Genomic DNA, 22,548 nt, shown 5'->3' with positions numbered 1-22,548 from the left:
AGCAGGGCAGAGATCGTGCCCCTGGACTCGGCACTGGTGAGGCCGCACCTCGAGTGCTGTGTTCAGTTTTGGGCCCCTCACTCCAAGCAGGACATTGAGGGGCTGGAGCGTGTCCAGAGCAGGGCAGCGAGGCTGGGGAGGGGGCTGGAGAACAAGTCTGATGGGGAGCGGCTGAGGGAGCTGAGGCTGTTTAGTCTGGAGGAGGCTGATGGGGGACCTCATCACTCTCTACAACTACCTGACAGGAGGGTGTACTGAGGGGGGGTTGTCTCTTGTCCCAGTTAACTAGCGACAGGACGAGAGGCAATGGCCTCAAGTTGTATCAGGGGAAGTTTAGATTGGATATTGGGAAAAATGTCTTTACTGAGAGAGTGGTCAGGCATGGGACCAGGCTGCCCAGGGCAGTGCTGGAGTCCCCATCCCTGGAGGTGCTCAAAAAACCATGTAGACGTGGCACTTGAGGACATGGTTTAGCAGGCATGGGGTGTTGGGGTGACGGTTGGAGTCCCCATCCCTGGAGGTATCACCCTGGTGGAGTCCCCATGCCTGGAGGTGTTCAAAAACCGTGTGGATGTGGCACTTCAGGACATGGTTTAGGAGGCATGGTGGTGATGAGTCGATGGTTGGACTTGATGATCTTAGAGGTCTTTTCCAGCCTGAATGATTCTATGATGCTGTTGAGGAGACAGTCCCTACTGTATCCAGGGACAAGTTCACCATGCTATGGCAGCTGCAAATGCAGAAGTGGATAGCTCACCCTGACAGCGGCTTCTGCGGCGATGGACTCCCTTGGATTCAGCTCATTAGAACAGTTCAATCACAGAATCCCAGAATCCCAGCATGGCAGGGGTTGGCAGGGACCTCTGTGGGTCCCCCAGCCCAACCCCCTGCCCAAGCAGGGTCACCCAGAGCAGGCTGCACAGCACCGCGGCCAGGCGGGGCTGGAATATCTCCAGAGAAGGAGACTCCACAGCCTCCCTGGGCAGCCTGGGCCAGGGCTCCGTCACCCTCAGAGGGAAGAAGTTCTTCCTCGGGTTCAGCTGGAGCTTCCTGTGCCTCAGTTTGTGCCCGTTGCCCCTTGTCCTGTCGCTGGGCACCACTGCAAAGAGTCTGGCCCCATCCTCCTGACCCCCACCCTGCAGATATTTATAAGTATTTATTAGGTCCCCTCTCAGCCTTCTCTTCTCCAGGCTGAACAAGCCCAGCTCCCTCAGCCTCTCCTCGTAGGAGAGATGCTCCAGTCCCCTCCTCATCCTCACAGCCCTCCGCTGGACTCTCTCCAGTAGCTCCTCATCTTTCCTGAACCGGGGATCCCAGCACTGGACAGAGTACTGGTAACGTTCCAGCTATGAACACAGATTCAAACCCAGCGCTGACCTTCGTCGCAGATTCCCCCAAGGCAGTGAATCGCACCCCATCGCCAGCTGTTGTGCCAGCAGGGTGTACTTGATGGGGGGGAAAATAAAGAGAGACATCTTTAGGTACAGCTGGCTGCTGATTCCGCTCTGCTGACAGGCTCCGGTGAGCGCGGTCCGGCGTGCGGCCAACGCAGGAGGCCAGTTTCTCCGTGGCTGCAGACGGGACGGTCTGGAGCTCGGTCTGGGACAGGGTTTCGTTCCAACGGGTCTTTGTCCCCATTCTAAGGTCTTTCCAACCTTAAAATGACCCTGGCATCCCGCTCCGAGCGTAACCAGCGGTTACCCGGTGGGGGGGGCCAGGCCTTCGCGGCGGGACCCTGCTTCCCCCGGTTCCCCCGGGGCCCGGGAACCGGGGGAAGCTGGGCCCCGCCCCGGGGGCCTCCCCCCGCCGCCGCCGCAGAGGCTTCGCTCCTCCCCGCGGCTCGGCGGCCGTTCGGGCTGCGCAGCCGCCGGGGCGGTGGAAGGGGCCGGAGCTCGCCGCCATGGCGTTGGTCACGCTGCAGCGTTCGCCTACCCCCAGCGCCGCTTCCTCGGCCAGCACCGGCGAGGTGAGGCGGGGCGGGACGGGACGGGCCGGGCCGGGCGGCGGGGACGGAGCAGGCCCCGGCGGAGGGGGAGCGGGGAGCGGGGCGGGACGCGGCCCCGCAGCGCCTCGGCCCGCGCGGCCGCCCGGTTCTCTCAGCCCCGGGCTGGGTCCCCTCACAGACCTCAGCCCGCCATAGCCCCGACTCCGTCCCCTCACAGACCCCAGCCCGCCATAGCCCTGGCTCCATCCCCTCACAGACTCCAGCCCGCCATAGCCCCGGCTCCGTCCCCTCACAGACCCCAGTTCCCTCATGGCCCCCGGTTCCCTCAGCCCCACGCTCCATTCTCTCACAGACCCCGGCCCCTCAGCCCACCACAGCCCTGGGCTCCATCCCCTCACAGACCTCAGCCCACCATAGCCCAGCCTTCATCCCCTCACAGACCCTGGCCCCTCACAGACCTCGGCCTGCCATAGCCCAGCCTTCACCCCCTCACGGACCCCAGCCCCTCACGGCCCCCGCTTCCCCCAGCCCCGGCTCCATCCCCTCACAGACCCCAGCCCCTCAAGGGCTGTAGCCCCATGGTCTGCCATAGCCCCAGCCTTCATCCCCTCGCAGCTCCCTGGTCCCCCCAGCGCCGGGCTCCATCCCGTCACAGACCTCAGCCCACCATAGCCCAGCCTGCATCCCCTCACAGACCCCAGCCCCTCAAGGGCTGTAGCACCATGGCCTGCCATACCCTGGCCTTCATCCCCTCACAGCCCCCCGGTCCCCCCAACCCCAGGCTCCATCCCCTCACAGACCCCAGCCCCTCATGGCCCCAGGTTCCCTCAGCCCCGGGCTGCATCCCTTCACAGACCCCAGCCCCTCAAGGGCTGTAACCCCATGGCCCATCATAGCCCCAGCATTCATCCCCTCCAGACCCCAGCCCCTCAGCCCGCTGTACTCCAGCCTTCATCCCCTCACTGACCCCAGCCCTGTGGCCCACCATAGCCCCCTCATGGGCTGCAGCCCCCTATAGCCCCGGCCTTCATCCCCTCACAGACCACAACCCCTCACAGCTCCCGGCCATCCCAGCCCCTTTCATGCCAGCCCCACTCTGCCTCAGCCCCCAGCCCCACGATGCCACCAGACTGGATCAGGCCCGACACCGTCCAGCCCTCTGCCCCACCACATGCCGGCCATCCCTTCCTCGCCCCCTCTCTGCTGCTCTCTACCAGGGCAGCACGCTGGGGCTGCCTTCATGGAGCAGCCGTGCTTGCTGGCCCCTCAGCCCCATGTGCTCTCCCTCTCAGACACCGCGCAGCCGCTGCCTCCTGCCCCAGAGATGCTCTGCTGCACCCACTGTGCTACCCCTCCGTCCCTGGGCCGCCATGGCAGCGCCTTTCCCAACGCCTGCCGCAGCTTCTGTCTGCGGGGAGCTCACACCGGCCCTTCCCCAGGCAGCTGGGGTCGGTTCCCAGCTGCTGCCCCGCTCCACCTGTGCGACATCCCCATGCCACGCTGCCTGCTGCCGCTCCTTGCAGCGGCACAGCCTGCACCATGCTGCTGACCTCACCTTCCCTCCCGGCTCCGCGGCCCCGGGGCCTGGCATGTGCTGCTGGATGTGCTGCTCCACACACCTCTGCCAGGACAGGCACCCTGGGTGTCCCAGCTCTGCTGCACACCCGTTGCCCTCCTACCCCAGAAACGCCTTCTCCAGCCTCTGCCCTGCAAACCCTCTCCTGGCCTTGGGCTGCGTGGCCCAGCGTAACCATCTTCCCTTGCTGCAGCTTCCCCGCACAGCTGCACCCTCCAATTTCTTTTTCTTCTTCCCTGTGCATCCCTGTTTTCCTCCTAGCCCATGTCTTTTGTGACCTCCAAAGGCAGGCCCAGTGCTTCCCTGGGTATCCTACCAGTGCATCCCTCTCCCCCCCACCTCTTCCCTTTGGTGCTCGCTGCCCTTGGCTTCACGCTGTCCCGCTCCCGCCAGGTAAACAATCCTGTTTGTCACCGGTCAGGTCCCTGTCACTCCCCTGATGCAGAGGACGGTGCCCCGAGGCTCACAGGTCCCGGGGGGACCGCGGGTTCCCTTTGCACGGCCCTTGCTGGAGACCCAACTCTTCCCTTCCCTTCGCTGCTGTTTGGCCGTAGATCCGAGCCGTGTGGGTTGGGCTCCTCCGGGTGCAGGGACCCAGTGTTCACACCACGCGGTGTTCATGGAGAAGCTCAGAGACGGGGCTTGTCCTTTTCCGAGGATTTTTCCGAAGGAATTTTGTTGGGTTCTGATTCAGACAGAGTCTTAAAGGAGAGCTGGTGCCCACCTGATCTACACAGATGTAAATAAGCTGTAACCCTGTGGCGGGCAGTGGAATTAGACTGGATTTAACTGGTGCAAATGGGAAAGGAGTCCAAGCAGAATGCCTCTCACCTTGCCGTACACATCTGTGCTAGGCGTTGCGTTACGTAGGAGCTCCGTGTTTGCTATTATTTTTTCAGTGGGGTGACCATAGGAGTCCCCCTTCCCCTCTGGAAAATGTTGCCCCAAACTCATCACCTGGTTGTGTCCACGGCACTTCTGCTGCCAGCATCCGTGGCTCCCAGAGGAAGGCATCAGCTCCTGTTCTGGTTGAGTGGTTCCTTCTACTGTGACGTACCATAAAACTGTAAAGCACCGCGCTGAAGCTGGAAAAGGACAGCTTATAAAGTTAGTTTCAAAGAAAAATCCCATTGAGAAGTGCCAGCGTGCTCCCCGATCTGGTATAATCTTTCTTGCAAGGAAAATTGGGGCTCTTCAGGGCTTTTAGCCTGTGTGAATAATTATTAGAAAACTTTTTTTTTAATGGAAAATGATGACCATACGTCCTTGCTGATTGCGAGTACGCTGCTGCAGCCTCTCAACTCATGAGCCTGAAGGAATTTATGAGATGGATGCTGCGGCTTGCTGCCGCGTTGACGTAGTGTGCCATAAATTCTGAGGAGGAGAGATTCTGAGTTCATACGCACTTGCAAACTTCCGTGCTCTTGTTAGCTCCACTGCTGTCTCCCTTCCACACCACCTCCCGCTCCGTGCCAGGTCCTTCAGTCACTCTGAAGGGAGGGATGCAGCCGGCGGAGGTCTGGCCCCCGACGCTGGTGTCGGTGCCGTGGTGGGATTCACAGCGAGCAGCTGCAGGTCCATGGCATCAAGTACCACAAAACCTGCTCTGACCAAAACCAGGCAGAAGTTTGCCTGGTTTTGCCTTGTTTTGGTTTTGCTGCAGCTTTTTGATAGAAAATACAGGGAGAGTCAACTTTGTGCAGAAGCTGAGCCCGCAGGAGATTCAGGGCCCGGCTCTGCTGCGGAGCCTCGGCTGATGACGTTCATGACTTCACAGTTACATTTGTTTAAAAAGAAAAAAAAGTGGGTTTTTTTTTTCCTCCCTCTCGTTGCTACGTGGCGGACCCAAACAAACAGGAGGGTGACCTTACCAAAGCCAAAAACCTGCTAGACCTTCCCAGGGCGGGGGGCACTGGGACTCGGGGTGCTCCCAGGGCTCGGCCGGCTCTTGCGCTGCCACTGCGCAGTGTAAACAGACTAAAAATAGCGATGGTATGTTTCTGGCCATCAGCTGCAGTCGTTTTGGATGGGCTTTGTGTGTCTCTTTGCCTCCAAATGGCTATATTTCTAATATCCGGCCTGGGCGGTCGCGTTTGGGGTTTTTTTTCCTGGCATCACTCGGTGCTCGCAGAGACGGTAAACAGAGCGGCTCCCGGGCGCTGTGGCCTCCTGAGTCTTAACTTGGGGGAGCGGGGAACAACCCCGGTCCTACGCACGCACAAAACTTCAGGCTTGAAGGTTTCACATGAAACAGTTTGCTTATTTTTAACTTTCACAAAACCACCTGGAATGAAGTAACCCTTACGGCGGCCCTTGCTTGGTGTCGATTTTAAGCAACGCTGGAGTAAATAACGAAATGCTTCCCGCATATTAGCTCTGATGGAGCCTGGTTTCTTAAAGGCTCGCGTCCCTCCGGCTTTGTTAGGCTCTGGTGGCCGGTGTGCTGCAGGTTTGGAGGTTTCCCTGTTGCAGAGTGATCTGTAAGGTCCCTGCTTCGCTTCGCAGGTCCGAACCGTCTCCCCGGTGCAGCCTTGCCCTCCGAGGGGATGCTCCCGGCCCTTCTCCTTCTGTCTGCTTCTGCAGGACCAAAGGAGGAGAATTCTCTTTGAGCCTTTTTTTAGTTTTTTGGTCAGCTCTGGATGCAATTAGCCCCAACTCTGTTTTTCTTTAGTATGGAATTTTGTCCAGAAGCTGATGGAGTAGTTGCAGGGGGTGGCTGGAAAGCACAGCATGTGAAAATGTCGGTCTCTGCAGGTAGGCTTAAGTCAGCACGCTTCCGTTTTAAGGAGAGTAAATAAAGTGTGAGGGCCAGTAATGTCACCTGAGCAGCCAGATTTGCTTCCAGGGGGGGACTTTCCACCAGTGCCGTGTGAAAACGTGGCCGTTATGGTACCTGCCTGCTACCCAAGCAGTGTGTTTATCAGGCAGGCAGCAGGCGTAGGACTTGTTATGACCAGACAAGCAGGTGGACATCGTCCTAGCTTCGGGACACGTCTTCTGCCATGGAGGTGGCCTCGCTGGCGAGGTGGCAGCTTGGGGACGGCTGTGGAGCTGCACATCAGTGCCTGGTCGGGCTTCTGGGACAGTCCCAGCTGGGCACTTCTGGCTGGGTCTGCTGGAGGGCACTTGTGCTGTCACTGAGTTACAGCATTAATTTGTGCCCAGCTCGCCGTTAGCAGCCTTTTGCTCGGGACAGGTCCTGCCCTCACGTGTGTGCTCAGTGGGAGCGATGTGTGTGCACTCGTGGTGACGTCCAGGTTGGCGATCTTCAAACCAATCTGCACTCTAGGACCAGCTTGCGGGATTAGGACCTAATAGCTTTAAAATCCCCGTGAGCCCCTTTGTCACCCGGCACTGGGTGCTGATGGCATATATGGGCAGGGCATCTCACTTATCCCTGGCACCGGAAAGAAAAACCCCGTGGAAAAAAACCCACCCAAAAACTTGTTACTGCAGGGATGGTTTCAAAAAACGTGGGGATTTTTTTAAAAGTTGTAGTATGGAAACAACCAGCATGTAACTTTCTCTGTATCCTTCTTTTCTCCCCTCAGCTGGAGGTTGGCAGTGATGAAGAGCGAAAATTAAATGTGAGGTAAGCAGAACTACTTGGCTCTAAACTTCGTTTCCACTGGTGTTAATTGTCTGCCGTGTAGCTGAGTCCTGACCCAGCACAGCACTCTGGCCTCGAGTGTGTTCGCTTGCCTGGAGGGCATCGCATGGTCTGCAGGGAGCTAAACGCTGCAGATGCTCTCTCCCTTATCAGTTTAGTTTTAAGACGAGCGTTTAATGAACTGAAAGCATAAAAGAGGGTTTTGTGGGGTTTTTTTTTTCCTGACGGGAAGAAACTGGAAAATTGCCGTCAGCTCTGGCCACAGCACTGAACTGTTACCACGGCGCCTGTCTCTGCTGCTGCTCTCTGAGTTTGGGGCTCTGGGTTGGGAAGGGGGGTACGCTCCTAGGGGAGAGCTCTGCTCGGGGCTGGGTGTCAGCCACCAGGAACTGGGCTCCTTTGATGCTGGGGTTGTGTGGAGCCGCTTGCTTCACGCGAGGGGGAGGAAAGGGCTGAGATAGCCCGCTGGAGAAGAGAAAGGCTTCTCTTGCTGACGTTGTGCTGGGATCAGGAGTAGTAATGTTGGATGGCACCGTGGCCTAATGGGGCTCTGGCTAATTATGGGGGGTGTTCACTGTAAACCTGGCTGTTGCAGGCAGCTCTTGCCCTCTAACCTGTAAACCGCAGTCCGAGATAAAGCGTGAAAACACGACGGTGTTTCAGCAGGCTTGGTCTCTGCTCCTTGTTACAACTTCCTACTTTAATCATCCTGGTTTCAGGTAACAGCAAAGCCACTCGTGCCACTGCGTGGAGTTTGATCTTGTTTCCATCCCATCTTACGCTTTGAGACCTATTGCAGAGATACGGAACTGAGACGCTGGTGGCAGTGGGATTTCTGTTGCAGTCTGCTGGACTGAGACTAGGACAAAGCGGAGTCGGTTTGAAATCTGGTTAACCTTGTGGGTTTGGGAGCAGTGAGTGGGTGTTGGGGTGTCGGCTGTCTTTACCTTGCGAGCAAAGTCAGAGAGCAGAAAAGCAGAGTTGCTCCTGTACAGAGTAGGAAGGTGTCGGGCCTCGCCATTCCTGTGCCCCGGGGGGATTTGTCATGGCTGCAGCCCCTCTGGGAAGCCTGGTCTTCGGTGACTGTCCTGCTTGCATGCACACGGGTCAGAGGTGTTTGGTTGCTGTATGTTGTATGGGCGTTTGATGGCGGCCTGTAAGGTCATTCCTTAGCTTGTTTTCTGGAGAGCACGTTTGGTGTCGGTTAAAGCAAAACCCAGGACTCCTGGTTCTGCTCCCAGCTTGGTTGTGGGGCTGGTTGTGCAATGCAAGGCTCAGGCAGGAACCTGCTGAAGTCACGAATAGCAACGCATCCTTCATTTGTGTGCTCTTTCCCATGTTGTGTTAAACAGTAACACTTAACTAGGCCGATGATAGTCTTGTCTTTTGTGTATATGCTTCTTGTGCTGAAAGAGGAAATCCAGCTTTATCCCTCTTCCTTACAAATGACCTTGATGACAACGTACAGATAGATCGCTGGGTTCGTGACTACCTTTCCTCTGGCTGGGTGGCCTTTCCGCGAGCCGGGCGTGTGCACCCATCACTGACCAGAGCAGTCGTGGGGGTGGAGGTGGTGAGACTGGGCTTGAAGGCTGCGACTTGTCCACTGGCTGTTGACAAATGCCGCAGCGCTGACTTTGGATCCCGAGATCCCGGGAGCTTCCTCTGTCCTTCGGTCTGTTGGGGCTGCTCTTCCATATGCAATTTTCAGCATAAGAATCCGGTAATGGAATCTGTAGAGGGACCTCGAGAATAGGAGGGCTCTTGTGCAGAGCCTTTGCTACACTCGGGGGGGGAAACACCACCAAGGACTGAAGGAAATGTGTGGCCGCAGCGTCGCTGAGAAATGAAGCTCCTCTCTCGTTGTGTCGCCTTCCTGCCGGGAGCTGCCCCGGATCAGCGCACTGAGACTTTACCCGGTGCCCATGGGGTGGCAGAATTGTTCAACTTCATTGTGCTGCTTCTCCAGCAGCTGACTTCAGATCTCCACTGAAATAACCAGCAGGAAGGGGCTGTGGTGATGTTTGTGAGTCTGTAAATCCTGGTCTGGCCTTGGTGGAGGCTGAGGTGACAGCTGTGCTTTGTCACACGCGCCCCGAGTGCAGGGGTCGGCAGGCCAGCGCCTGACCTTGCAGACCTCAACGATCCTAATGGTTAGAAAAAGGAAGGGGTGTTGGAAACAAGACCCCGTCTCGCTGCCAGCTCAAACTGCATTTCGTCAATAGAGGATGAATCTGCTGTTGCACATTTATGACATAACTTGCTCATCTACTTGCTGAACAGATTATTTCATTCCAAAAAATTCCAGGATTTTCATTCCAGACTGCAGAGTTGGATCTGGTTATATGAGCTGTCTGATTTTTTTTTTCTTGGAGGAATGGGTCGGTGTCATGGTTTTATAAGCAGCCGCATGTCTTGCTGCTCTCTGGTCTGAGAGCAGCAGACCTTCTTTATGGTTTCTGTCATTCCAAGATGCTTTTCTTTCTGTTTTCTCCCTGAAACAGCTTCTACCCTAAAATAGGCTGAGGCGACATGCTCTTGGTTCAGCTTTTCTTTCAAAGATATCGTTGCTATCTGTGTTTTCTTAGGCATTAATGTGCTTTAAAGTCTTCCTTTTCTCTCACATTCCAAAAATTGTGCAGAAGCCTCGATAGGGCAACATCCACACTGTTTCCAGCAGACAGCCAGGACTCCATTTTGCTCCGCAGCACGTAAAGATTCGTAAGAGAAGAAAGAGAAGGAGCACAGACTCAGATCCAGCAGCCCAGTTGGGCTCAGTGCAGCTGGTGCAGACAAAATCTTGCACGTCTGATTCTCTGCGTTACCTGCGTCTGCTGAAATCTTCCTTCCTGAATGCCCATCCGCCATGGGATCTTGTGGCTTGATCTCTTTTCCCTAACGATGCAGCATGCCCACCGTGAGCCATCTCACCCAGATCTTGGTGGAACTGCTGGCGTGGTTACGTCAGTCCATGGGAGTATGCGTTAGCTTAGAGTTAAGCACAGCCTGAAGTTTTACAAGGTCCACTGAGTTCGGTGCGAGCCTTGCGTGCACGGTGCCTGCCACCTTCCCGCAGAGCCACGTCGTGCTCAGAGCAACCTCAGAGAAGATGGTATCGAGCGCGCGGGAGGCAGAGAGCGGAGCTGAGCTCTTCTCAAGCAGGCTGCTCTGGGAGGATGGGCTATGTGCAGTTTTTCCTACCCTGCTTTTTGGTGCAACCTGCTTGACTTTCACCGCTCGCTGTTGCTTGGCTCTCCAGCACCAAGTCAAAGCAGATGTTGTACAAAGCCAGTCGTGTTGTGAGTGTTGGCTGTTTCTCAGACACGGTTGGCAAATGCAGCAAGATAATCACTGGGTTTAGTTACAAACACAAGTCAGTGTGTTTAGCCAGTCATGCCGTAATCTTTGCCTTTATTGGCTTTCCAATTGCAGTCTGAACGTGATCAGAAACCCGGCCGAGTGAGGGTTTTCAGGCACCTTCTGCAGGGAGAGGGGGCTAAATGGCTGCAGAAGGCCCTGGGAGTTGTCTCCAGGCTCTGACCAAGCCTGAAGATCGTTATACAAAGAAATGTTCTTGTTTGGCACCACTAAACCCAATTTTAAGAGCTGGCAGGAGCAGCTGTGGGAGGTAAAGGCTTTCAGGACTGAGCTTGTACGCATTTGCGGAGTCTCTTAATGGCCTCTCCGTGCTGCGTGGCCATGGCCGTGTGTGAAGTGGAGACCCTGTGCTGAGAGCGCTGCCTCGAGCACGCTGAAGGGAGCAGTGCTAGAGGAAGAGGAGGAGGCTGGGGGTCTTCCTCTCTTTGCTGATACCATCAGTGTGCCTCGCCAAGTCACTGGATGTTCCCGAGCCCCTTCCTCCCACCTGCAGCCTGGCAGACGACTGTTAGCTCGGCTTCTGAAACGCTCAGAGTAAAGTCTTAGGCCTGTTTGGTTTCATTCAGCGTTAAAACCTTTCAGCTGTAAGAGTCATATGGCTTCTGAGCTCTGAGGAGCCCGCGGTTGGTTGTGATGGGTGAAAGGCACCGCGTTCCCCTCGCTTTCCACCTCGCTTACTCGCCTCTGGGTTCTGTGCGATTACCAGGTCGGGAGCGAACGTGCTGTGCCGCGCTGGGTTGGTAGCCAGCTCTACAGTTCCTTTTGCTGCTGTTTTTTGTTGTAGTTTAATGAAGTAAAGTACTCTTCTCTTCTGAAGGCAGTGGAGTTACACTGGGGCTGGGTTTGACTTGGTTCCGTGTTCGCTGCAGGAATTAGGTGGAGCCCTCGGGTCGATGAAGACTCCCTTTGCAGCTCAGTGATCAGCAGGAGGGGTGATTGCTGCAGGCAGGCTCTACAGAGAGCATCATCCCGGCCGGCGCACGCCGGAGGAGGCTGCTTGGTTAAAATCTCTCTGATATTCCAGATCCCTCGCTGGCGCTGCGGCTGGGCTCCTCGGCACGGGAGCTGCAGGGGCGAACGCGACGCCAGGCTCTGCTCCGTGCGGCCCCGTGTTTGCTCTGCGCAGCTCTGCTGCGCCGTGCTGAGTGCCCACCACAGCTGGGAATGTTTATATGTTATACTTCATTGTATGCTCCATTTTAATGCACCAAAAATTATTTAGTAACACAGAATCACAGAATAGTAGGGGTTGGAAAGGACCTCTGTGGGTCATCTAGTCCAACCCCCCTGCCGAAGCAGGGTCACCCAGAGCAGGCTGCACAGGACCTCGTCCAGGTGGGTCTTGAATATCTCCAGAGAAGGAGACTCCACAACCTCCCTGGGCAGCCTGTTCCAGGGCTCCGTCACCCTCAGAGTGAAGAAATTCTTCCTCATCTTCAGCTGGAGCTTCCTCTGCTTCAGTTTGTGCCCGTTGCCCCTTGTCCTGTTGCTGGGCACCACTGGAAAGAGTCTGGCCCCATCCTCCTGACACCCACCCTGATCTTTAACTTTTTTTAGGGATTTATGAGTGTGCTTTGCTGGAGGCAGCGTGGAGTGAACGGCTGGTCTCTGCAGCTTGGAGTGGCCGTGTTTGTGGTACTGGGAAGGTGCACGAGGCTGGGGGTACGCCGGGGCAGCTGTCTGGAGGATTTATATGCGTGGACAGCAGCTCATTATATACTTGACAAGTCCTGCTCGCTGCGGGGCGGGAGATCTCGGGCAGAAGTTGCTGACTCTGTTAACTGTTCAAAACAGGACGCTGAATCACATCCTGGCAAGGCTGCAGCATCCTGCCTTAGCGTGCTCCGTACAATGGGGAGGCAAATTCACAGCCTGGTGACCCTCGGTGACTTTCTGGCCCGTGGGTGTGGCCGTGGAAGCCGATGGAGGTATAATTAGGCCTTTATATTTTGTGGTGGGTTGTGTGGGGACGTTCAAAGACCGTAGAGCCGGGGAGGCCTGCATTTATTTGACACTTATTTGACACTTATTTGAGATCTGGCCTTTCCAGGAAACTGTTGCTGACTTGAAGCTGAGCAACGCGGGGAGTTTACTTGCGTGTAGGTAGAGTAACAGCAGGAGGCCTGCCCGTGTGGAGATGTGGTGATCAGACCCTTTTTGGAATTGTATATAAATCTCCTCGTTTTGGGTTGGTTTTGGTTTTTTCCCCCCATGAAACCTCAGCAGTTTGGCAAAAAACAGAACAACCGGCCCTGTTACCAAAGGTACTGGCTTTGCGCTGAGCATTTTTGTTCTGGAAAAGGCCAATGTGGTTACTGTTTATTTAGGCAGTAGACCTGGGTCAGGAAAATATTTTGGTTCCAAATGCCTCTAGATGTGAAATACCTTAATCTTTGATAACGGGTTGCCAAGATCTGCGAGTCAGGGATTTCTCATACAAGCTGGAACTGTGGTCTGCCTGGCAAGTGTGCTGAAGATGTTTTTGGAGAACGTGAAACGGACCGAACGCCTTCAGAGGCATGGCTTTACTTTTAATGAAAAGACTGCCGAGTTTTTAATTTCCCAAACATTTACACATCCCTCTGCAGCGTCTGAATCCCTGATGCAGAATCACTTTACTGCTACACAAAAAAATCAGAAAGCAAAATAAGGCAAAAATAAGCCCAGCCTCAAATGGGTTAGGATGCAGACTGCATCCCGTGGTTGTTTAGGTTTATCTGACTCGGGACTCTCCTCTGCAGAGCTTGCTGACAGTTTTACAGTTGCAGTCCAGGCAGAAGTCAGCGCTGTGGAGCTTGTGCAGCCCAGACAGCTCTGCATCAGCTCTCCGTAACGCAAGGTAGGAACGTCCGTAACCAGGGTGTGCGCTGGCAGTGGAGCTGCTGGTGTGCGTAGACGTCTTCCGCTTGCAGCCAGAGCACGGGCTCATCTTTTGCCACAGGAGAGGTGGGTTTCCCCTCGTCCTGTGTGGGACAGGAGCGGGACCTCAAATGGCTCCTGCGGAGCAGCCGGCGTGCTGTGTGTTGGTACCCAGCTCAGCTGGTCCTCGCCATCGGTATGCCAAGGCATTGCCCGGTGCACCAAACTCTTCCCAGAGTCCCAGTACTGACTTAGGAGGTCGAGGGAGGTTCTCCTTCCCCTCTACACTGCCCTAATGAGGCCCCATCTGGAGTACTCTGTCCAGTGCTGGGCTCCCCAGTTCAAGAAAGATGAGGAGCTACTGGAGAGGGTCCAGCGGAGGGCTGTGAGGATGAGGAGGGGACTGGAGCATCTCTCCTGCGAGGAAAGGCTGAGGGAGCTGGGCTTGTTCAGCCTGGAGAAGAGAAGGCTGCGAGGGGACCTTCGAAATGCCTCTAAATATCTGCAGGGTGGGGGTCAGGAGGACGGGGCCAGACTCTTTCCAGTGGTGCCCAGCGACAGGACAAGGGGCAACGGGCACAAACTGGAGCAGAGGAAGCTCCAGCTGAAGATGAGGAAGAACTTCCTCCCTCTGAGGGTGATGGAGCCCTGGCCCAGGCTGCCCAGGGAGGCTGTGGAGTCTCCTTCTCTGGAGATATTCCAGCCCCGCCTGGCCGCGGTGCTGTGCAGCCTGCTGTGGGTGACCCTGCTTGGGCAGGGGGTTGGGCTGGGTGACCCCAGAGGGCCCTTCCAACCCTGAACATTCTGTGATTCTGTGAACGCTTGTTGTAGGACCCAGAGTTGGTGCCTGCTGCTCATCTCACTAGCATAGAGACCCTGTGCAGAGAGACTCAACAAATGAACAAACTCTGCCAAAACCACACCAGCTCACCTGGGTTTCTTGAAGAATTCCTTGCTGCAAGAATCACTAGTGAAGGCAGCTGCTGGGGGATCTGTGGCGGTGTGCTGCTGACACAGAAACCTCCAGGGCTGAGCGTCGGGGGCCAAGGCATCCAGAAGCGCAGGGAACGGGACAAAGTGTCCCTTTCAGATTTTACGGAAAGCTGCCAGGTTGCTTGTTTGCCCTGTCCGCCGTCCAAACGGTCACGTCCAACGCTTGCATCCCTGCGGAGCCCGCTGCCCGCAGCGGGCCTGCGTGTGGCATCTCCCTCCCAGCCCTGTAAAGCTTCTGGGACTACAGATGTCTGCTTCTCCCTGCAACACAGGTTCTGCTTGTAAAGGGTGGGTTTGGAGTGGAGGGGAGAAAGGATGATCCTGAGGTTTTTAGCAACACTTTCCTGTCTGGAGGTGTCTGCCCCTTGCTGTGGGGTGCTGGCTGCACGTCCTTGGGGGAGCTGGGGAGCCGGCTGCCGTCCAACCGAACGCTAGAGGGGCTGTCAGGGTTGAGCTAGAACTTCTCCCGCTCTGCTTTTACCCTGCATGATCCGTCTAGATTTATTTTGTTTTATTTTATTTTATTTTTACGCGTTACCAATGTGTCAAGTACTCCCTGGTCTCTGCTGCCTTTTTTGGAGTCGTTCTGCAAGCCGGCAGCTAAGCTATTCTTTGGGTTGCTGTGCCACTGCTGTCTGCAGGGCTCTCGGTCGTGCTTCCTATGCTGTTGTCTGTGTCCTGGCTGACCTTCGCGCTCGCCGCTTGGAAGCTGCTTTCTTAAGCCTCGAAACTATTATTCACCTTCCTTTTCTTTTCCAGTGGCGCCGCTGGAGAGTTTCCACTTGTTTCTCTGGCCTGTCTCCGGGAGACACCGCGGAGTGGGTGAAGCGGGGTGACTTCATAAAATAGTTTGAAGGATAAAAACAATGAGCTGATGGGAGGAATGCAGGAGGATCGGCCGATGTGCCGACAGCTCGGCTGGGGAGGAGGACGGGAGCGGGATTGGCTCCTGCCCGGGAGCGCAGGCGGGAGGCTCTGCCTTGGATATGCCCTCCACGGCAGGAGCCTGCGCGCCGGCATCGTCCCACCTCTCCTTTAGCTTGGAGCACGGCTCTGAGACACCTCCCCAGCGCTCCCGGGCTTGTGGTCCATCCTCCTCCCTGCCTGCGGTCACCCAACAGCTATGGCAATAACATGGCAACAGCAACATCCAAAAAAGTGACTTGTAGGAAAACACAGGGTGTCCTTCGGGTCTTTTAGCGCGGGCGAAGGAGGGAGCTAGCGTGTTGGGAACAGCTCAGACCACCAGCGTGCTGCGTGGCAGAGGGTGTGCTAGGCTGGAAAACCACGTTGTTGCTGATGCTGGGACCTCTGTATCCGCCTTGTGCTTCCCTGTGCCGGCTGCTGCCTTCCCTAGCCTTGCCCTTGGGGTCTGGGAGCCCGGGCAAGCGTGAGCTGCTCCGAGTAGCTGTGTGGAGGAGCATTGCCCAGCCCTTGCCGAGGGGTGGGCGGCCGTGGGGCTGCTGCGGAGGGCTGGGGACACGGGAGCTGGGCGTCTCTGTAGGGTTAATGCTCCTCTCCTAAGAGCGAGAGAGGTTCCTTTATAGCAGCTGAAGGCGCAGTCGTGCAGGCTGAGGTTTGGAGAGGATCTGGCCCCGGCCTCGTGAGACAGTGGCTATCACAAACATGACATCATGTTTCAGTGGGAATCTCAGAAACGCTCGCTGCGATTCAAACCGTTGATTCCAAGCGCATCGCGTAGCGGGGGGATGCTGTGACCAGCCTCGTGCCTTTCTGAACTCTGCGATTAATGGGATGAGCAAAAAGGATTTCTTTTCCTTGTGAAACAATCTCTTATTTTATTTGGCTTTTCACCATCCAATACTCGAGATTCCTAGAATTTTCTTTCCTGGACGTTTGGGAGCTGTTCTGCTAGCTTATTTTGCAGAAGTCTGCTGGAACGGGGAGCCATCCTGCTAAGTTGTTTGCTTCTCTCTTCCCACCCTTCCTTTTGGGCAGTTTATCCGAGCTGCTCCTGCGCTGCCCTCGGAGCTGGGTGCTACCCCAGCGTGGGGCACGCACGGCTGAGCCCCTTCGGCTCCGTGCGGAGCTGGGGCGATCGCTGCCCGAGCCCGACGCGTCGCTCGCCCGGTGCGCGGGAGCGGCTGGAGGCACATCATCAGCAGTCTATTTCTGGTAGGAAATTAGCTTTTGTGGGCTTCATGATTGATTTCATTTTTTTCTTTTTCCTCTTTGTGCTCGGGGAGGGTTTGTATCTGGCGCTGTGAATGGCCCGCAGTGTCTCAGACCCTTCTCAGCATTCTTGCGCTGTGGATGTGGCCCACGCCTTTCAGCCACACAATACTCGCTCAGACGCCCCTTTTGTTGCTGCGCTGCTAAAAACACGAGAGCGAAGCCTGCCGGGTCTCCTGGCCTGACCATCTCGCTCTCCTCTGAAAGAGGTGGGGAGATGTTTGCCCCTGCAGGGAGGCTTTACAAGTCCCCCCCTCCGCGGGGGCTGCTGCCTGGCCCCCGTGCAGGCAGCTTTTTGCAGTTGCGTGCTGGTGCCCTGGCTGTGTCCGAGGATGGGGAGATGTTCTCCGTGCGTCTGAAGGAACGTCAGACCTTCCCAGCGTACGTTTGGCGTTTCTTCTTGGCTTGTCTTCAGCTCAGGAAATCTGCAAATGATGACTTTTTAGAGCCCATTGAAGCCATGGCCTAACATAGCCGTGGGTGTGGAAAGAGCTTTCCTGCCTCGCATTTTTGGTAATAAAATAGTATTTTAGAAGACAAACATTTCCGAAAGTTGCCCTGGAGGTGGCTGCTTCCTCCGGAGACACACGGCAGAGGTAGAGCACCGCGATCCGAGCGGTGCTGGCAGCTCTCAGCGGCTTCAACGGCTGTGTTGGGCGCCTGCGCTTCGGATCGCAGCTCAGCTTTCTGCCGTATCACAGAGTCCACGCGTGCGTGCGGTAGCCCTTAGTTCCCAACCAGCATTGCACATCTGGAGACTGGGTCTCTCTGGTCCTGCGGCGTGGGGAGCACTCTGCTCATCCCTCTGCCCGGCAGCCCGCTCCGTGCCTGGTTACGCAGGGATGGTGGTGGCAATACCCTAGTGAGGCCCCATCTGCAGTACTGGGTCCAGTGCTGGGCTCCCCAGTTCAAGAAAGATGAGGAGCTACTGGAGAGAGTCCAGCGGAGGGCTACGAAGATGAGGAGAGGACTGGAGCATCTCTCCTGCGAGGAGAGGCTGAGGGAGCTGGGCTTGTTCAGCCTGGAGAAGAGAAGGCTGAGAGGGGACCTTCGAAATGCCTACAAATATCTGCAGGGTGGGGGTCAGGAGGACGGGGCCAGACTCTTTCCAGTGGTGCCCAGCGACAGGACAAGGGGCAACGGGCACAAACTGAAGCAGAGGAAGCTCCAGCTGAACCCGAGGAAGAACTTCTTCCCTCTGAGGGTGACGGAGCCCTGGCCCAGGCTGCCCAGGGAGGCTGTGGAGTCTCCTTCTCTGGAGATATTCCAGCCCCGCCTGGCCGCGGTGCTGTGCAGCCTGCTGTGGGTGACCCTGCTTGGGCAGGGGGTTGGGCTGGGTGACCCCAGAGGTCCCTGCCCACCCCTGCCATGCTGGGATTCTATGAACACTCTCAGCTATGTTTATAAAGGTGGTTCCTTTATGTTTCATTTAGTCCTTCCATGGTGCTGGACTGTGTGTGACTGGTGTGTGACGCAGAGCAAAGGCCACTTGCAAACAGACAACGTACTTCCTTTTGAAAGCATGAAAAATGACCTGCTGCTGCTAAGGGCTCCCATTTCTGTTCCTCAGGTTGTACAGTAGCACCTGAGCAGGTGGCTTTGAAGCTCCCTTTGCCCTGGCGCTGCTTTTTGTCGCTCGGACCCCTTCGGAAGGCCCCGTGCTTGGTCAGGAAGCGTTGTCTGATGTTCCTCCTACCAAGCCAAAGCAAGCAGCCAGCGTGCTTTAATTGTCGGCTTGGCTGGGGAAGCCGGGGCCGCGCGGCTGCCGCCGTGTCTTCCTGCCCTTTCTCTCCCCGCGTCTTCCTTTCCATTTGATGTGCTCGTTTCCAGTTTAGTTTAAGTTGCTATTTCGATGTGACTGTGTGACAGCTCTCTGCCTCGCTGCAGGCTTAAAATCCACCCTTGGGCACGTCCAGGGCCTGGCCGGGCTGCGGAGCATCCGAGGGGACTGGCTCGGTCCCCGACACCGCGGCGGGGAGCTGCACCGGGAGGCCCCTCACCAGGCTGTGTTCTGTGTTCCTGCTCAGGTGCCTGGAGATGGCTGGGGATTTCCAGACTGGGCAGAAAACCAGGGGGAAGAAAAGGGAGAAAAATCAGTTCTCTTCCCGCTTATCAAAGGGGCTGTGGAAAAGGGAAGTGTGGTTTGTTTTGTGGCGCTTGGGAGGCCGGTTCTTTCCTCCCCTTATCAGTTTGGAAACATTGTGAGGCGAAGATGCTGTAAAACTAAAGGAACCGGGAGGCACTGCCACCTTCATGCCTTTGTAAAGTTGCAACCAGTTTTGAGAGAAGTGAATATTGTGCTTTTTTTGCCTAGTTGCAGGAGGGCAGCTCCTCTGGGTCCGGGGAGGGTCTGCGTGCTGTGGGTAGGAAGGGCAGGATGAGCGTGCCTGCTCCGGAGCTCGGCGTTGAGGGGTGCTGGGGCGGGGGGTGGTTCCTGCTCCAGCGCTGCTCCCCGGGCAGTCTGCTGTCAGATGAGGGAACTAATAAATGCTTACAAATATCTGCAGGGTGGGGGTCAGGAGGACGGGGCCAGACTCTTTCCAGTGGTGCCCAGCGACAGGACAAGGGGCAATGGGCACAAACTGGAGCAGAGGAAGCTCCAGCTGAACCCGAGGAAGAACTTCTTCCCTCTGAGGGTGCCGGAGCCCTGGCCCAGGCTGCCCAGGGAGGCTGTGGAGTCTCCTTCTCTGGAGATATTCCAGCCCCGCCTGGACACGGTGCTGTGCAGCCTGCTCTGGGTGACCCTGCTTGGGCAGGGGGTTGGGCTGGGTGACCCACAGAGGGCCCTTCCAACCCCTGCCATGCTGGGATTCTGGGATTCTGTGAAGGTTGTTCTGCACCTGGCCGCTGGCTTCCAGCTCTGTCCGTCCATCCAGTAACACGAGCAGCTCAGTCTCTTGTTCCCAAACTCAGTATTTTTAACGGATTACTTGTTGGCATGGTTTGTGGGCCTGGGGGGTGGCATTTTGTATCGTTTAAAAGGCGTTGCCTATTGTGTTCTTTAAGCAACTTGAAGTGTGTTGCAGCCACACTCTTCTGGAGCTTTCCCAAAGGGGAAGAAACATTTCTTTTTCAAGTTGAGCAGCATGGAGCCAATGGATGGAGCAAGGGACAGGGAAGCAGGACGTGCTGGATCCCACTCTCAGCGGTGTTGTGGCCATTAAGCGCTCTCTCCATGCCATCCCTCTGGGTGCCATCCCTCTGGGTGCCATCCCTCTGGGTGCAGAAGGGCCCCTGCTTTACAGACAGCAAAGCACCATAGCTCTCTGTACCCTCCTGCTGACACTCTTGGTGTTCACCAGACGCTTGTAAGCATAGGTTTTTACCTCCCGTGGGGGGTTAATGCCCTTAGCTTGGTAAGCTGAGGTTGGGGAGTGGAAGGAGGACAGGTCTGCAGCTGTGCTGGAGCACCAGGGTCCTGGGGCTGTGACAAAACTCGTGGGCTCTGCGTTGATTTGAGAGCCTGAAGTGACTCCTGGGAAGTAGCTGTGCTGGTCGGGATTGCTGGAAGGGCATCGGGGAGCGGGTGGTGGTTGTGCTGTGCATGCCAGTCGGGCTGGGTGACAAGCCAACAGAAGGCTGCTTCTCCCCCTGGTTAGGCTAGCGGCACCGGTGCAATGTGAGCGTGGCGTTATGGTTTGTGCCTAGAGAAATAATTAATCAGGGATCTGTAAGAAGTCTTCAGTGAATTTGGTTGTTGCCAGCCACTAGCAAATAAATACCAAGCCACCTGAAAGACGGTCTTGTTCGGTAGGAGCTCGGTACCTCGCGAGTCGCTCTGGAAATCAAACCGTGGTAGCTGTACAGTAAGCAAAGAAGCGCTTTAACTTGACAGCTGATGCCTTAGTCGTAGGGGCATGGCAGCGGTGGTGTGCAGCGTTTTCACTGCAAGGAAACAAGCAGGCGTTAGTCCAGACGATGCTTTTTATCTCGCCCTGTCCCGGGGAACGCGGACTCGCTGCAGCGACGGGCCGCCTTGCTTCGCTGCTGCTGCTGGGCGCTGCGTTGCCTGCGGAGCATGCGGGGGGAAGCAAACAAACAAGTCTGGAGGAGGGAAGTGATTAGACGAGCCTCAGCTGGTTTTTTCCCCTCTTCAATGGCCCTCTTTCATCAGGATATGTTAGGACAAGTGCTTTTTCAAGCCAGGATATCGGGGGAAGACACAGTGTTCTGTAAAAGTCATCCAGATCCCGGGTAGCATCAACAGAAGCGATTTCTCTGCTCCGCACAGAATATACGGTCAACCTTTTCTTTTCCTTCTTTTCTTCTCTTTTATGAGTTTAGAAGCAAAAGGATGTGAGTTTTACGGCTAGTTATGAATCTTTTCGAATTTGCTGACTTCTGTCTGACTCTTGGGCCGGCACAATGCTTCTGCTGTTCGAAGAAAACCAGTCCAAATTAGTATGTATAAGCCACTTGTTTTTATGCTGCTAACAAATGCTGCTTACTGGGGCATTTATCACTGCTGCCGAGGGTCAGAAGTTGGGGATGGTCTTTAATGATAGGATTTTTCTGTTCTTTAGGAGATTTATTTTGTTTTGATTTTTTAAAGGCTGGAGTTTTAGTTGTTTGCTGGAACTGCGGGATTTCCAAGGGTTTTTAAACCTGGGTTGGAATGTCATACCTTGCCTTTTTCTCGCTTTTGTTTTGTTAGCTGCCTTTCAGAGCAGTTGTATGAAGTGACTGAGAGCAAAGAGTGTTCCTGGAGCGGAGATAAGGGACGGTGTCGGGTAATGTTTCAGTGCAGTTTCGCAGAGAGGGGCTCGGCTGCGTTCCCTCTGCGCGGCCCCGTGCTGGCCGTACGGCCCGGGAGCTCGTGGGGAAGTCGGGGAGCGCGGGTTGTGCTGGGGAGGTGCGGGCGGTCCGAGGCATGGCAAGCTGCGCTGCCTGAGGTTGGTGCACAGCGTAGGGCACAGATGTTTAAATTGAAAAAGAAAGCTTGCTCTCCACAGGTTCTTTGGCTTTGCTTTCCGGTTCATTTCCATGCAGATGAATACACGGTGACAAAAACTTTGCTGTGTGGGTCGTCCTTTTCCTGCAATTGCTGTCTGCTCCTGCAGCACAACTCTCTCTCATTTGCCTGCAGCTGGGAATATTCTGCTTTATTGTGAAAGATTTCCTGACTGCAAGAGAGGAGAACATCAGGCAAGATGAACGGTCAGAGCAGGAGTTACCGATGCCTTTGGGAACGAGCTCTGTCTCTTCCAAGGTTTCGCCTGCGGTAGAAATCCAAGTCAGCACTTTATTAGGGATAAAAGAATACCCTTTGGGATAGTTTTTCGCTTTCCCAAAGAAATAGTTCCCAAAATTATTGGGACAGGAATACTGTGAACTATCTCCTCGTGCGTTATCTAATCATTCCCTTCCTCTTGCTGAAAAAACAGAGGAGTGTGTGCGAAGCTGGTATCTAGCTGGATATCCTATACGTTGTGTTGGTGTCACTGCTTTTGCGTAACTTCTGGCCCTTTTTAACGCTTTCCTGTGAGCTCTGGTGTGCGAAGGAAACGAGACTCTTCCTGGCTCGCCTATGGAACGAACCAGATGCCCGTTTGCAGAAATTCTTGCCGTTAGCCAGGCAGAGGCGAGCTGGTGTTCGGATCCCGAGCGAACTCTGCGCAGCTCCTGTTCGGACACAGCTTGCTAGCGAAGTGAGTGGTGAGTGCTGGAACACTGTGGGAGCGTAAAGGGAGAAATGCTTGTTTTAATTAGAGAGTGGTTGTCCTGCTGGCGTTTGATTGATGTGATGTATCACTTGTGGAGCCTGGAACTTAGGTGAAAATTTTAGTTCGTTTTTTAAAAGCTGCTAAAATCTCAAATTTAAGCCGGATGCAGATTTTTGTGGGAATTTTGCAGCTTGAAGATTCAGTTGAAAAATGAGGAAGCCTTGCCTGGGAACCTCGGCTGTGTTCTCAGAGAAGGGAAAAGGTGAAACTTGCAGCAAAAGCTGAAAAGGCATGAAATTCACGTCTGTCTTCACAAAACCACGAAGGCAGA

General features: G+C 55.5%; 1 protein-coding gene across 4 annotated transcripts in view; it reads left to right on the top strand.

The window, feature by feature from the left end:
* The first annotated feature begins 1,843 nt into the window (after positions 1–1,843).
* SSH1 (slingshot protein phosphatase 1) overlaps positions 1,844–22,548 on the top strand; it is a 41,239-nt gene continuing 20,534 nt past the window's right edge. For 2 of the 4 annotated variants that reach the window (XR_012765419.1, XM_075434595.1), the window contains exons 1-2: positions 1,844–1,966; positions 7,073–7,113. Coding sequence is in view for 1 of the 4 variants with exons in the window: in XM_075434595.1 (XP_075290710.1) it covers positions 1,901–1,966; positions 7,073–7,113 (107 nt within the window). In the remaining 3 variants the exon portion in view is untranslated. Of the gene's footprint in view, positions 1,967–7,072; positions 7,114–21,543; positions 22,210–22,548 lie in introns of those variants that run through there. The other 2 variants (XM_075434597.1, XM_075434596.1) reach the window with 2 other exon arrangements.

The sequence above is a fragment of the Opisthocomus hoazin genome, chromosome 13 (assembly GCF_030867145.1).
Source record: "Opisthocomus hoazin isolate bOpiHoa1 chromosome 13, bOpiHoa1.hap1, whole genome shotgun sequence".
Classification (NCBI taxonomy): Eukaryota; Metazoa; Chordata; class Aves; order Opisthocomiformes; family Opisthocomidae; genus Opisthocomus; species Opisthocomus hoazin.
This window is presented reverse-complemented; position numbering and strand designations above follow the sequence as displayed.